The following is a 14,141-nucleotide window of genomic DNA, read 5'->3' on the forward strand; positions in this document are numbered from 1 at the left end:
TACGTTGTGTCGAAGGATACACACCTGCCTTTATTGAAGTCACTGTTAAAAATAAATGTATAATACTTACTCTTACTCATACATTTGATCGATTCAAACAACGAACGTTTCGCGGATGCGATGTTTGGTTGTATCTACCTCAGTGTATGATCAATACTTTCATCGACCTAGTACCATTTCGCTGGTGCGAACAGCGCACCAATCAGAAAGTACCGCTGGCTGGCGTGCCACATCTGCACCATAGCTGTAAACTTGAGATATTATTGCGGAACGCGTTGCCAACATCACCATGACGCAAATCATCTTATAATAAGTATGAAAACACAAAGGGCATTGTCCGCGAATCCTAGAAGCCTGTTTATTTATCAACCACGATCACTTGAAACGTATTCGATCCACGTTCTCGATTCACACAATCGTACGGTGTTTGGAATTCTTCTACGCACAGCCCTACGAACTTTTACGCTTTCGACTAACGATATGTGAGAATATTTTATAGTATTGAATATTTTGACTCCTCGCAAAACGCCACCTTTTCTCGGTAATCAATAAATCGGAACCAGTTCGGCTGGTTCTCATTAGCGATGTTTACGCGTCGTTTTCAGCAACGCTTAACGGTAGAAACGAGTTCTCCACTCGCGATTTTTATCCCGGAAAGATAAGTATTTATTTACAAACTTTTGACCAAAACAATTTTCATCAAGCTCCGGTGTACTCAGCATACTACAGCTTGTATTGTTTACACCCAGCACACGTTTTACCGCTCTTTTGTTGTGGTATCAAAGCATTTATAAGCTGTTACGAGCACGAGCAATGTTCCAGATCCGTACCAGTAATTTAATCGATAAGCAGTACATTGCCGCATTAGTTTACCTACAAACATGTTTGCGAGTAGCTCATGTAGTAATGAGTGTCGAGTGCTGCGATACGTTCAGTTTGTGTCGATCGGGAAAGTAGTTTATACCTCTGTACGTGTTATCGCGTCGCGCCGACAGTACCTGCAACGTCATTGGGGTCGTACGAAACCTGGTTCTTGTGCTATTGTTCCTGTTCGATGGAGTTCAGATAACGATCGCGGTACGTAAGCCTGAGCACTCGCGACGAAAGGCTTAGCGGTACCGGAGCTCACAACTATTTCTGTTTGCAAACAAGTTTTTTTTGTTGACAGGTTTTTTGTGTTCTCAGTATAATGTAATAATCTAGTTTGGTATGAATACAGAAAGGGGCAATGTTCCCTCCGCTCCTACGCAACGGCTTGACTGGTACAATGAGCTTAGTTCGTGCGTCGCGTCGCGAGTGCCGCGGCGACAACTAATCTCCATACCAATGGCATCACAATAAGTGCAAGCTATATGTAACACATTTTCGCAACAGTTACAGGATTGTGTAACAACAAACAGTTCAGGCATTAGATTACAAAATATTTGCTTATCACTCGCGTTGCCAACTAAGCAAATAAACAAGTGGTGAAAATGTTTTTAAAGTTTTTTTTCTAGTGATAAGATATGAGTGAAATGCTGATAAAAATCGCGATAAGCTCGGCCAGACATGTCGATGCCTTAGTGTGTAAGGTGACTTGAACCAACGCACAAGAAAAAGTACTCTTTCACCGTTATCTCACCTGATAACTTTTGCAGATATAATTTTATTTCTGGAATTATCTCTCTACTTTGGACAGCCGCATCCAATCGTCTTACATAATAAACATCTGATTATAAAAGTTTTTGTTTACGGAAATCACAAGCAATTCAATAGAAATGACACAATCAGCTTCACTTAAATACAAGAAGCTATTTTTGATTCAATAAAAGGCATCGACAAAGATTAATCCTATTTGTCGTCCCACGCGTTTCTCAATCACGAAGTAAATGTATTTCACAAGGCGAAATCGCAACATCGCTTATTTCGCGTTTTCGAAATCATCCTGCGTCATTCATTCCTGCTTTGTACTTACATACGATTACATTGTGTTTATTGTCTTTATATGAAATGTTAAAACGGTTTTATTGGTGTCAAAATGTCGCCACACCTTGTACCTAGGTATATTTATGTTGGAACTTTTATACATCTTTAATATTTATGATTGACTGAGTTCTATGATGAATTCACGTTTCGTTTTCGTGGCACAAACTGACGAATAACATTTAAGTCAAACGAAATCAAATTATAGCATGAATCTAGTTCATTTTAACAAGTCAACGTGTACGAGAGACAAACACGCGCTTGTTTCGACGGTTGTGCAAACTACATTATGAAATGGAGCGTAAGGACCCGCAGTTTAATACTTTGCGATAACTGCGAAACGTTTGTACCCAGCGCGGCTGTTACAAAATATCTCATTGCCTAAGGTTTGAGGATCCTTATCCATCGCTCGCAGATATATTAACTGATCTCAATATACATATGTCATTTAATTTGTCCATACATTTGCGTCACTCGCCAGATCCAATAGTTAACCAACTGTTTCAGTAATGCGGCTGGCATTGCCTCGCCAGTTCGCAATACTCTACTCCGTTCGCTACATATCGCAAGCTCTTGCGTCGTCCGACCAGCGGGCATAGCTTTCATGATTAATCGTCGTTCTAATTTCCATTGCCTGTATTGCAACCCTTACAATGTGCCAACTGCTTCATCTATATTGAAAAGCATTATGTTTTGTGCTGTGAGCATTCATCTCGCACCTTTCCTATTTTGTACTCGTAATAATGAGGAGGAAACGATTGCGAGTGAAACAATCGTCAATTCCGGCTGCGTGCGCGCCACGACGGAAGCTGTGCGGACGCATACGGTAGCGGATTTACTCTTTTTATTTATCGAGCGATCTAGACCGCATCTGTCGGGCCCGGGCGACATACATGTTCAGCTGCCCTGTATGGCGACGCACTCGTCACACAGCCTCCAAGCACGCGCACCTGTCGCCAGGTGTCGCGCCTCCGCCCTCGTCGCCGCCGAGCACACATCATTGCAGCTCCGTTCGATTGTACGATCAAAGTAGACATTACTTTTTGTGCTGTTACGTGTCATCGTTAGCGTGAAAGCTATCGTAACTAATCACAGTCTGTCGCACGATAATCTTATTTTTTCTTTCTTCACGTAATAGTGGTGTAATGACGATGATTACTCGTCCGCGATGTGGGAGCACCAGCTTTTTACTCATACGTTTCCCAACACTTGGAAAAGTCGGTTTTAATCGTAACAACGAGTTATGAAAGTGAATACGTAAACGTGCTAGTGAGCTGGTTACCTGTGTATTCCTCGTGAAATATCCTGCACGACAGAATTATACGCTTGAATTAGATCGGAGTTCATTACGGTGAAATTGCACTTGCATTTGCACGACTTCGGGACCTCTGGCGCCGCTTTTGCGACGTTACAGCTTAAGCGTGTCCAACAAATGGCCCTTGAAATGTGGGATTTCGATGAAGCTAGACGTTTTTTTGGTGGCTCAATGTTTCCACACATGCGCTACGTCTGTCGGCGAAAGTATTTCGAAATGGACACCGCAGTTATATCGGGAAGGAGTCAATGAACGGAAGTGTTTCACGAGTGTGACATGCGGCGCGCTTTATCGCGACTTGCGTAACGGTGGGCTCACTTGCCCAATCGAGCCACACGCGGAACACTACTGTTATGCTAAACGGCTCGTGCTCCTGCGGTGGCAGGAGTCTGCAGGAATCTGGTTAGCAAGTCTGTCGCAAGCATCTCCCTGCGGTTAGGTTCGGTAGTGTTGGCGGCGCGGGTCGACGTACGCTTTCTACGACGCTCGGCGTGTCTTTCTCTCGACGCGGAGCCGGCAGCAGTGCGGGCGTGCTATTGCAAAACGTCGCTGAGGTCGCGCTTTCTTCGTTCGCGACGGCCGCTCGGAGAAATTGTTGCGACACGCTGCCGCGTACACCGACCCCGCGTTAGAAAGTCGACCGCTCACCGGATTTAATACGACATCGCGTAACGGTGTAATTGCAACGATTTGAGACGGAATTCAACGAGATTTCGGATACTTTTTGCGCACGCATTCCGGCCGCTTTCTTTCGTTACACAATCGTCACGTAATAGAGGCGCGCGGGTCATCGAACGGTATCGTACGTTTCGTAAACGTCGCACGCGTCGAGAACTTAGAGATGGTGCGCAATTGGCCAATTGCGTGCGGTAGTGCGTTTGCGCAACAGGCTCTGGAGTGGCGCCCGTTCCGCAGTCCGCACGTTGCAACACGGGATTATTTCGGCGGAGGCGCTTGGACAGCCGCCCGGACTTGCAACATGCCATATCGCAACGCGGCTCATAATCCACGCCATTGTGACACGGCGGTGCGCGGACGCCGTCCGCCTGCCAAATACGGGCGCAGCGCTGTTGCGCTACTCGATCTCCTTACTTCATCAACGAGACGCGATGAAATGTCACCAGTGTGACATCTCACCGAGCGCAGAGCTAGGCCGCGTGCCTCCATTGTCACTGCATTCGATTTTTAAACTAAAACAATTTTGCAACCGATGTTCACATTAGCGTTTTCGCAAGCGGCCCAGCGGTCGGTTTCAAAACTCAGTTCGACTTGCGTTATCGGTGCTCTGATAAAGCGAACAGTGCCGCTGCCAGCGCTGTTTTGAGACCTAAATTTTGGAATGTATTTGTGTACACAGTTTGTCGTCAGGCGATATTACGTTGTGGTGTTAATAAAAGCGTGAAAAGTAACAATATTGTGTGTAGCGTGAGAATCCCGTATCCAATGAACAGATAAGATGAGAGGTTCGGGTCTCTTATTCTGTACCGATGCTGTTATCAATCAGGTTTCATGAAACATCCGCGCTTGCATCATAGCAGCCGACATGTAATTGGGCATGGTTGGGATTGTTTCCCAACTATCCCGACGGCATCTCCGCGGTGTGGCAACTGGCATCGAGCTTACGACATCACATGTCCCTACAATGCGGGTTACGAAAACCTGTGACTAACCGCTGCGCCCGCGCCGGCAAGCCGCACGGTACGGCTCGGAAACGGCTAATATCGGGCGTCAACGTCGAATTATTTACATTGTTGACTCGGCTATTAAAATAGAGCCTTTCGCAATCTGCGCCACTGACACATCGGCTCCGTTTTGTGTACGCTCGGTTATAAAGCATTTCCTAGCGATTGCGCAAGTATTCGTCATACAGCGGCGATACAAACTCGAGCAGGAAGTGCATGCATGTGTGGTGCATCTGTGTCTCGATGACTGCCATTGTTTGTTACGAAACTGTCAGGGTTGAGTTGAGCAATGGCGGCGGTTGCGAAACGCTCGCCGGCGCGGGCGCATCCCGCTAATTGTGGGCGATCTCCCACACTGCCGGCCGCCACGCTCCGCATGCGACGTCATATCGATACTTACTCAACATGCGCTTCACGATCAATCTTAATAAACCAACTGCGACATTGTACCCAGCAACATATTAATCTACTGGTTTATTACTGCCAATCCGATACACAAGTTTATTATCAACGATGAGCCACCTGTACATAAACTTGACCAAGAAAATGTTAAGGAGAACGTTATACAGTTACAAACATGTAATTTTAACGAAATGTTTCGTTAACAGTTGCGAAGTTGTAAACGTGAGTCAATTTAGTAATAGAGACTGTTCAGTTTTGGGTAGGTGTGTACGTCACGAGTGCTATCGAGTTCACGACTGTCGGATTCGGGGCGCGGTGTGTACCTGGCCGCAGCGGCTAGCAGGCACAGCTCGCAACCCTGCGAGTGCGTAATGGTGGATTGCGTAAATGCTGGTGTCCTTTCGCCCGCGGAGCTCGCAGGCCGCGTCCGAGACACCGCGAGAATCCTTGGAGGCCACCGCTCGGAACACGCTCGGAAATCCGGCCAACCTTCCGACCGCATTACGACACCGTATAACTTATTTACACGTTGCGAAATTCGAATCGATTGCAACTGCAGACATCGCACTTTAGCCTTGCCGTTGTAGGGATTTAATTAGGATCAGTTGCGCAGTCGCGCGACCTAAACGGATACGAGGACGCCCTCCAGACTCGGCTCCGCTCACTGATGGATTACAAAAAAGGTCCGGAGTGCAGTTGCAGGGTGACGTCACGCGTTTCGTCAACTAGTTCCCACAGCGGATCTGTTGCTACACCGCGCGATTACCCGGCGGCGCAGCACGTGCCCGGCCACGCACGACCGCTGCACGCCGCATCCACACCATGACATGTTACCTTAGCTCAGAACAAATCGCGGGTTGGTGCGCGTTTCGGCGCATAACATTTCATTTGATAACCGGCCGATGTTGCGACATACTTAACGAGAGTAACCTTTAGCGGGAGCCAACCGCTCCATATTGTCACGACACGATCACTTGGTAAAATGTGTTCAAAATAAATAGCTATCGTTTATCTCCCATCTAGTAGTATCGCAACGCATTATTAATACCGGCACGGTGTAGCCTGCCTCGTCCGCGCTGCGTATTGCCAGTGTCTTGTGCTCGGCTCGCTGCGAACGTCTTGCGTACGTCCGCAGACTATTTGTCAAACAGCTGAGACCGCAACTTCGAAAGGTTTTGTAACAGCGCTCTGAGCAAACTTGATATTTATTGCCTTCAGCTTTCGGAATACGCACGGCCAATCGAAACTTACACGTTTCCTCACGACCGAGTGTTACAATTAGTTGCAACATTTTTTTACTCGAACCAATTGCAGGATTCGACACGTATAAATAGAACAGGAGCCGCCGTTCAGATCGCTTAAGCTCTCTACTCCCCTGTGTATATTTACTAAACCGGCTAAAAATACTGCATGTATGTGTGCAGTTAATGCATATGTTGATTTGCTGCCTCGAACCGCCCACCGTGCACCTGCCTTACCTTATCCTCGTATTAACCACCCGCACTTATTGAATAAAATGTTACAAACCGATGCAATTCAGATGTGTCGACTGCTACAGTCAAATAATGACGTCAGCATACGCAGTCCGCTCGATGCGTTCCCATGAAACCGAAGATCGAAAAGTCCCGTTTGTCGTCCGATCGGGGTTAGTTTACATTCAATCATACACAACGCAGCCGGTGTAATGTTTCCAACTGTGCATTTAATAATGCATTTCGAAATGATGCGGCCGCTCTGTGAAATACGAGGTCGCGCGCACGGTGAGCCTAAAGCCCGATGTGATGAAACAAAACCTATTGCGTCACCGAACAGCTTTATGGTTAGCTATGTAATTATTTACATGACATTATTGTTGCATACGCACCGATACGCGCCCGCTCGTATCCCACAAACAATTTTGCAATGTTAACGCGAACGCATCTGATGTATGACGCTTTAATAATAATTAGCGAGGCGAGCACGAGAATCGTTAATAGTGCACCGACAAAGCTTTGTTCACAAAGGGATCCATTTCGGCCGAGTGCGTATCGCGCCTGTGTATTATACGCAAACGCGCGATTTATATGGGTCACTGGCCACGAACGTCAAACATACACGACCTGACAATATGTGCTCGATACAGATCAATTAATTAGTACGAAGATGTGTCGAAAAGCTTTGTGCTGTCCAGGCAAACTTACTAAACGTAATCCTCTTTTGTTTCAGAACGACGTTAAAACTAGAGTCGTTAGAAGATGCAGTTGTACTCGATGATCCTGAGGAAGATTTACTTCAGGATAAGCGAGGATGTCCCGCCTACGTGTCGCCTGAAATCCTCCGCGCGCACCGGACATACTCCGGCCGAGCTGCGGACATGTGGTCACTCGGCGTCATACTTTACACCATGCTCGTTGGAAGGTGCGTATCTTATTCAGTGATTAACATACTCTAGGCCCCCTTTCCGTTTAAGTTCCCATTGTTTATAGAGTAGAACCTCCGTCCGAAAACAAAACTTAGATTGGCAGCAATTAATTGCGCATAATGAAGTCAAAAGCCCAAGGGGTGGGCGTCTTCACCTGCGAGGCGTGGGACTTACCGTTTTTAGAGATCACAGAGCGAGGGTCGCGGCGACCGTTGGCGACGCAGACGTGGGGATGATCACCTGTCGGCCGTTACGCGCCAACGGCCAACAATTATATCACCCACATATAAATGAGCCTCGTGAAATCTTCGCCGCACCTGCCTCGGTCATGTGGCGAAGACGTTGCCCCCCGCGCGCCCCGCCCCCGCTAGCACCTGCCGTTCGCGAGCCTTTGTTTTCTACTTTTTTCGAACTCGCACCCGTAATTTATATACGAAATTCGGGATTTGGCCGCAATCGCCGCCATCACCTGTCGCCGGAAGGGTTCCAGCGTACCTGCGTTTTTGTTTTGGCTCGCAGCTGCCTTCTCTAAATGACAATCGGATCGCTATTAACTGGGCCCGCGTTTTGTAAAAACTTAGCAATTTGGGGGTCTACTTTCTGTCGACGTCAAAGATCCCTTCTTATCTTATCAAATGGCGATAAATGAGTTAGCTGACATTTTTTGCTCGTTAGTCTTGGTTTCGAAGGAAACTAAACATTTGTTCATCTGCGATTATCTCTTATCTAAGATAGTTTTATGTAATCATGAAATAATTTTCAGTGAATAACGTGATGTTTTATTTGTTATAGGTATCCATTCAACGACTCTGAGCACGCGTCGCTGTTCGCGAAGATATCGCGGGGCTACTTCGTGGTGCCGGAGTGCTTGTCGTCGCGGGGCAAGTGCCTGATCCGGTCGCTGCTGCGGCGCGAGGCGTGCGAGCGGCTGAGCGCGCGCGACGTGCTGCGGCACCCGTGGCTGGCGCGCGACCCGCGCAACGAGCTGCCGCCGCGCGCCGCCGCCTCGCACGACCGCCTCGTGCCCGACGTCGACATGGACGACCTGCCCGCGCTGTAGCTCCCCCCCCCGGTGCAGGCTCACCGGGAGCCGCTCAGCCGCCGCCGACGCCGCGCTGGACGCCACGCTATTCCTTATTTATGAATTAACCTTAAGTTATTCCGGCCCGATTGAGGCTTGCGGTTGCCTTCACTGAAATAGTCCTAGCTGTTCGTCTGAATATCCAACTTTCAGTAAGAAGTACCCCAAGCCAAATATGTCTCCGAGGAGATTTAATTTAGTGATTAGGATCCATCGGGATCATGCGGCCGGGCGGCTGGTCCGTCCCGGGCTCGCCGACTAATTTATAAACGTAGAAGCTGGGAGCTAACAGCAATAAGAATCGCATAACGTAACCGATGCAAAACAAACTCACAGTTACAATGCTAGTTGAGGTTTATGCGGCTTTTATTGGCGCTACTCGGTTCAGGCTTTTACGAGCTGTGGTATAGTCGTAACGTTCATAATGACAGAATAAGTGAGACTGATATCGCGTTCTTGTGATCTAAGTGCGCAGGGGACGCTCCGGACGCGCCGCGCGACGCCACGTCCGAACCCGTCCATCGTCAGGAATGAGTTATTTATATAAAGCATTCTGTTAACTACTACGTTAATTCCTCATAAGCCTAATGTAATCATATCAATTTCACATCAATATAGATGGGTATATTGCATTGAAGTTGTTGCTGTAGTGTTAGGTAAATGACCTATGTATATTTTGTATTTATATAAAGTTATATCGTGTAATTGTGATCTCCACCGATGTTATTTAGCGATTACTTGATTGCCATTATGTTGTAAAGCAGAAGTGATAAGTCTTTTGTTGCACAACGATCAGTTGCTTCCATCATAGTTATTTTGGATTATATTATTTTTGGTTATATTAAATCGTGATTATTCGGCTAATCAAAATACGAAATTATTATTTTGTTATTATATTCAACTGAAATTATGTTTGATAAATAAATATATACCCACCACCATGTACCGAAAATGGTCGTAGAACTTGGTCTGTGCCATTTATTTAATTTAAACGTTATTTATTGTTGTTGTAACTGACGATGTTATGTCGGCACTCTCTTCCTATTACTAAATTATTATTTCCATTTGGTACTTGGTGTTGAGTTTTTATTTTGATCGAAAGTTTTAGATCAAAAAGTTTTTATTGTATTTAATTTGTTTTGAATCAATCAGTAGTGTTACCATGTCTAAATTCGTTGAGTTGTTCAATCAATCATTCTTTTAAGTTCTCAATCATTTTTTTTTTATTTTGTTCATTTGGGATTAATGTGAACGTACAGTTGAAGTAGTCAAGTCTTTCATATTTTAAATGAAAGCGTGTTGTACAATAGTAGTCTACTATGTAAAATAAACTATTACTACTTTAATTTATACAAACTGTAAATAGAGCTAAGATATCATAAGAATTATCAAAAAAAGGAAAGAGATAGAGGGAATAAAATAATTTAGAAAAAATATATCACTTTAATTTGATAACCCTAAACCCTTACACTGAAAATAAAATCAAGATACTGTGAACATTCTAGATTGTTGAAATACTATAAAAAGAAATTACTCAGTTTTTAACTAGTGCCTAACCTCGCTGCCAAAGCAACACACCACAAAACAACAGAAAATAACAACAAAAACACTGAAAATTTCCTCAGCTTATAGTGGATTTATTTATCAATAGGCACTTATTCATTACCTGATAAAATACAAAGAAAAATCTAAATTACATTCTTTTACGATAAGTTTGGTCTAAATAAATTGATCTTGTTTGTAGTCAATGAGATATACAATGTACTGACAAGAGATAATTGTATTATCGTATCCGTGCTTATTATATTATCACGACAGATTAATTTAAAATGATATTGCGTAGCAATTGTACTGCTTTGAAAATGGCGAAAAGAAACACATCCTTGGTGATTTTTTATTTATTTTGGAAGGTTCTCTTACGAAGTTTTTGTTTACAAATTCTTAGAATAATTAAGAAAGGACATAAGACATAAGGACAATAGCTACAATTATATACTATAACTGGGACAAATTTTTCAAGAAGTGACCAATTTTTCACTCTCATTTTTGGCAAAGATCAACGTGTGTCAGATAAATATATCTTAATCGTGAATATTAAATAGGTAAGGTTTTGTAATTCTTGGGGTTTGAGATACCCCAGATGGTTTGAGGTGAAACTTTTATTCACATTGTTTACGGATGGTCCATGCCTTAGCTTGACTGAGAAAAGGCTAGCCCGCCACAAATGCCCGTCATTGGAACTCATCTACAATGAAACCAACGTAAACCACCGAAACACTTTAAGTTCGGTGTGTCCCACCCATTGGAAATAGTAAACAAGAAGAGTAAGAAATAATGTTACACTTCCCTCCATGGCAAGTAGGAGACAAGAGAAGAAATGGCTAGTGCGAAAAGGCAGCCTCCATCTTCGAACTATTTGGTGTGTATGATCTACAAGATCTTTGGCTACGTCAATTGTTGTGTTGCTGTTAATATTATTACATTACTTATCACGAACCAAACGCAACATTTTGCGATCCTGAGAGTCTACCACCGCGATTTAAAGTTGTATAATGTTGGTTTTACAAGCGTGAAGTTATTGATCAGCATGTATTTTCCACACCCACAAAAATATACTTAAAGACGTTGTGTTAAGCCCTGTGCAGATAATTTATTAAATATATAAAAAAAAACGTAAGTTTTCATTGAATGAAACAATCGCCAAAGGACGAGAAAATGCAAGTTTAGTTTAGAATAAAATAATAAAAATATTTAATCGCGCCGGAAGAATTGATAAGATTATTATAATAGCAAACCGTACCTACGTATGCAGATACGACTTCTAAATCATAAATCATTCAAGATAAAACCGTCATTGACTATACATTATACTAGTATTGTGTAGAAACAAACACTTGCTTACGGGAAAATCCTTTTATTCTGAAACTACGGGGAAAAATATTTGTTTTAGCTTTCAATATTTACTTATATAGACAATAACATATATACTTAGATTATTCCAATTTGTCACTTCGAATACGCAGTGAAATCAAAATATTTTTTTTTTATATTAAAAAGCCGCTTTGTACTTCAGATTTTGTGACCGCGTCCCCATTTGTGCGTTGTCAATATGTTATTCACCTGAAGAAAAACAGGCAAAGAAATCCATAGGTTACTCTTTGAAAATATCATAGAGCACAAGTTGTGTATGACGCACAGAGTCGAATTTTACGAGACAATGCCGCACTTGTCCGAGTGCCCTATGTACATGGTGGAGGATTTAAACCTCACCAATTACGTCACAAGTTTGCCCAACTATAAAGCAAATTAATTTAAATAAAGTTATATTTCATCCACTGAAAGATTTATGAGTTCGTAACGAGAAGGTGTATTCCGGAACAGGTGTTATTTTCACCTGTTGCAACCCTTTTTTTTAGGATTCGAAATCACTCAATTATGTCTTTGGGTAACCCAATCCACCACCTTTCATTCTGTTTTGTTCGTTTGGAGACGCGAATTACTTGTTTGTTAATAAAATTCCATAATATTTTTGAGAATTGCTTAATACCTTCGCAAAATGGATCACTTTTCATTTACGAATAAAACCATAAAGTATTTAATTCATCAAAAATTACCTACAAAGTAATAATATTTTAAATTGCGAACGCTAAGATAATTTAACAATATTATCTGATAAATCGTGGCTATTTTTTATGAATGAAAAATGATATGAATCTAGGCACATTAGGTTTACGTGCCACGTCACATCCTTTCAAAAGATAGCGAATTTCAATTATTGACGTAGGTTATACCTAACTACAAAAAAGACGTATAAAGATGGCGATAATAAACACCTTTAGATCCTAATTTGACATTGTGAATTCAGTTAAGATTAAGGTTTGACTATAAAACTACAATTCGTCAACTACTTACTACTGGTCTCCGGTACAAGGTATATCTACATACGGTACCTACTACAAGGTTTAGTCAGCAAGAGTCTGAAACTAACAGAAAAAAGGTATACCTATGCCTGCAATTCCGCACACCCATCCCGCAGTTTAACTTAAGTCTACGGTAAGAATTTGAAGTGATATTTTTTATCACTTAGCGACTAATACACTTCAACATTGTGTGTTTGTGTTTTGATTGAACTAACTGATCTTAGGAACCACTACTTAGTCCAAAAAAGAATGAAATAAGTTGTTCACGTACTTATCGGGAAAACCTATAAGTTAATTTAAGCATTTTGCTTTCACCGAGTTTCACCAACAGGAGCAGGAAATTTCGTTGAGAAAGTTATGAATCCCAGGTGTTCAGCTCGTATTTAAGTATGTTGAAATAAGTATAATATGTAGACAAACGTTATCAGTCCTAACAAACGAAATGAGGTGATTCTTGTCACCGCCCCGTGGCGGTTGAAACTAGTATACTAATTGCTCTTCGAACACATATCACGATGATTCGACATATCATTTAAGGGATATTATGCAAAACTGACAGTTATCGCTGTAAAGAGTAGTTATCGTATTATATTGTCAAGTCAGCCGCCGCTTTGACAAATTTTATATACTTATACAATTATTATTTTGTTAAAAAAATAAGCGCCCACATAAGTAATTAGTAGGAAGTAGTTCCGTAAACAAAAGGTAAACACTGAAAAATGTATATTAAGATATCTTATTATAATAATTTTGCTGCGGATTTATTTTAAACTGAACAATTAACGTATAACATAAATGTAAATACAATATATTTTAAGTTGAGGCTTAAAACCATATTAAAAAACGCCTTTGAAAATTGTTATAGTAACCTGTAACTCAATCCTTAAATATAAATTGATATACATATGCTGAAAGCTCGAGAATTACGATCATTACTATGTTACAGTATAATCATCATTAAACTACAAAAAAAAATCAAAAATAACCTATCAAAATATACTAAAACCAACCCTACTTAAGGCCAGAAACGTCAGTCCTAATACGACCCATATTATGACGAAGGTAACTCAATTAAGCGTAATAGAGTAATAGACGCATACCCTTACGTAATAACAACATTAGTTAAAAACCAAGAATATCTGGTTTACTAGTTCAGCGGTTACGTTTGAATTAATATCGTTAGTTAACAATAGAACGTGTAATAGCTGATCATCGAGTTCCAATTCCAATTTAATTCGAGGAAACTGTATTATGACGTAACTAATAAGAACGTGCTCACATAATGCGTTATGTACTAAGCCGATGTAATGTTATTACATTGTTTTATGAGAATGATATTGTAAGACCTAATTTTATTGTGCCTTGGACTTGCTTTTAT

The 14,141-nt window shown here is 42.3% G+C and overlaps 1 protein-coding gene across 1 annotated transcript in view; it reads left to right on the plus strand.

Annotated features, from left to right (window-relative positions):
• Positions 1-10,277, plus strand: part of LOC113501543 (tribbles homolog 2-like) — a 32,652-nt gene extending 22,375 nt beyond the window's left edge. Inside the window, exons 4-5 of the mRNA XM_026882730.1 lie at positions 7,567-7,758; positions 8,555-10,277. Of these exons, the coding sequence (XP_026738531.1) occupies positions 7,567-7,758; positions 8,555-8,822 (460 nt within the window). The 3' untranslated portion in view covers positions 8,823-10,277. The remainder of the gene's footprint in view (positions 1-7,566; positions 7,759-8,554) is intronic.
• Positions 10,278-14,141: the final 3,864 nt, after the last annotated feature.

Source organism: Trichoplusia ni, chromosome 15 (assembly GCF_003590095.1).
Source record: "Trichoplusia ni isolate ovarian cell line Hi5 chromosome 15, tn1, whole genome shotgun sequence".
Lineage (NCBI taxonomy): Eukaryota > Metazoa > Arthropoda > Insecta > Lepidoptera > Noctuidae > Trichoplusia > Trichoplusia ni.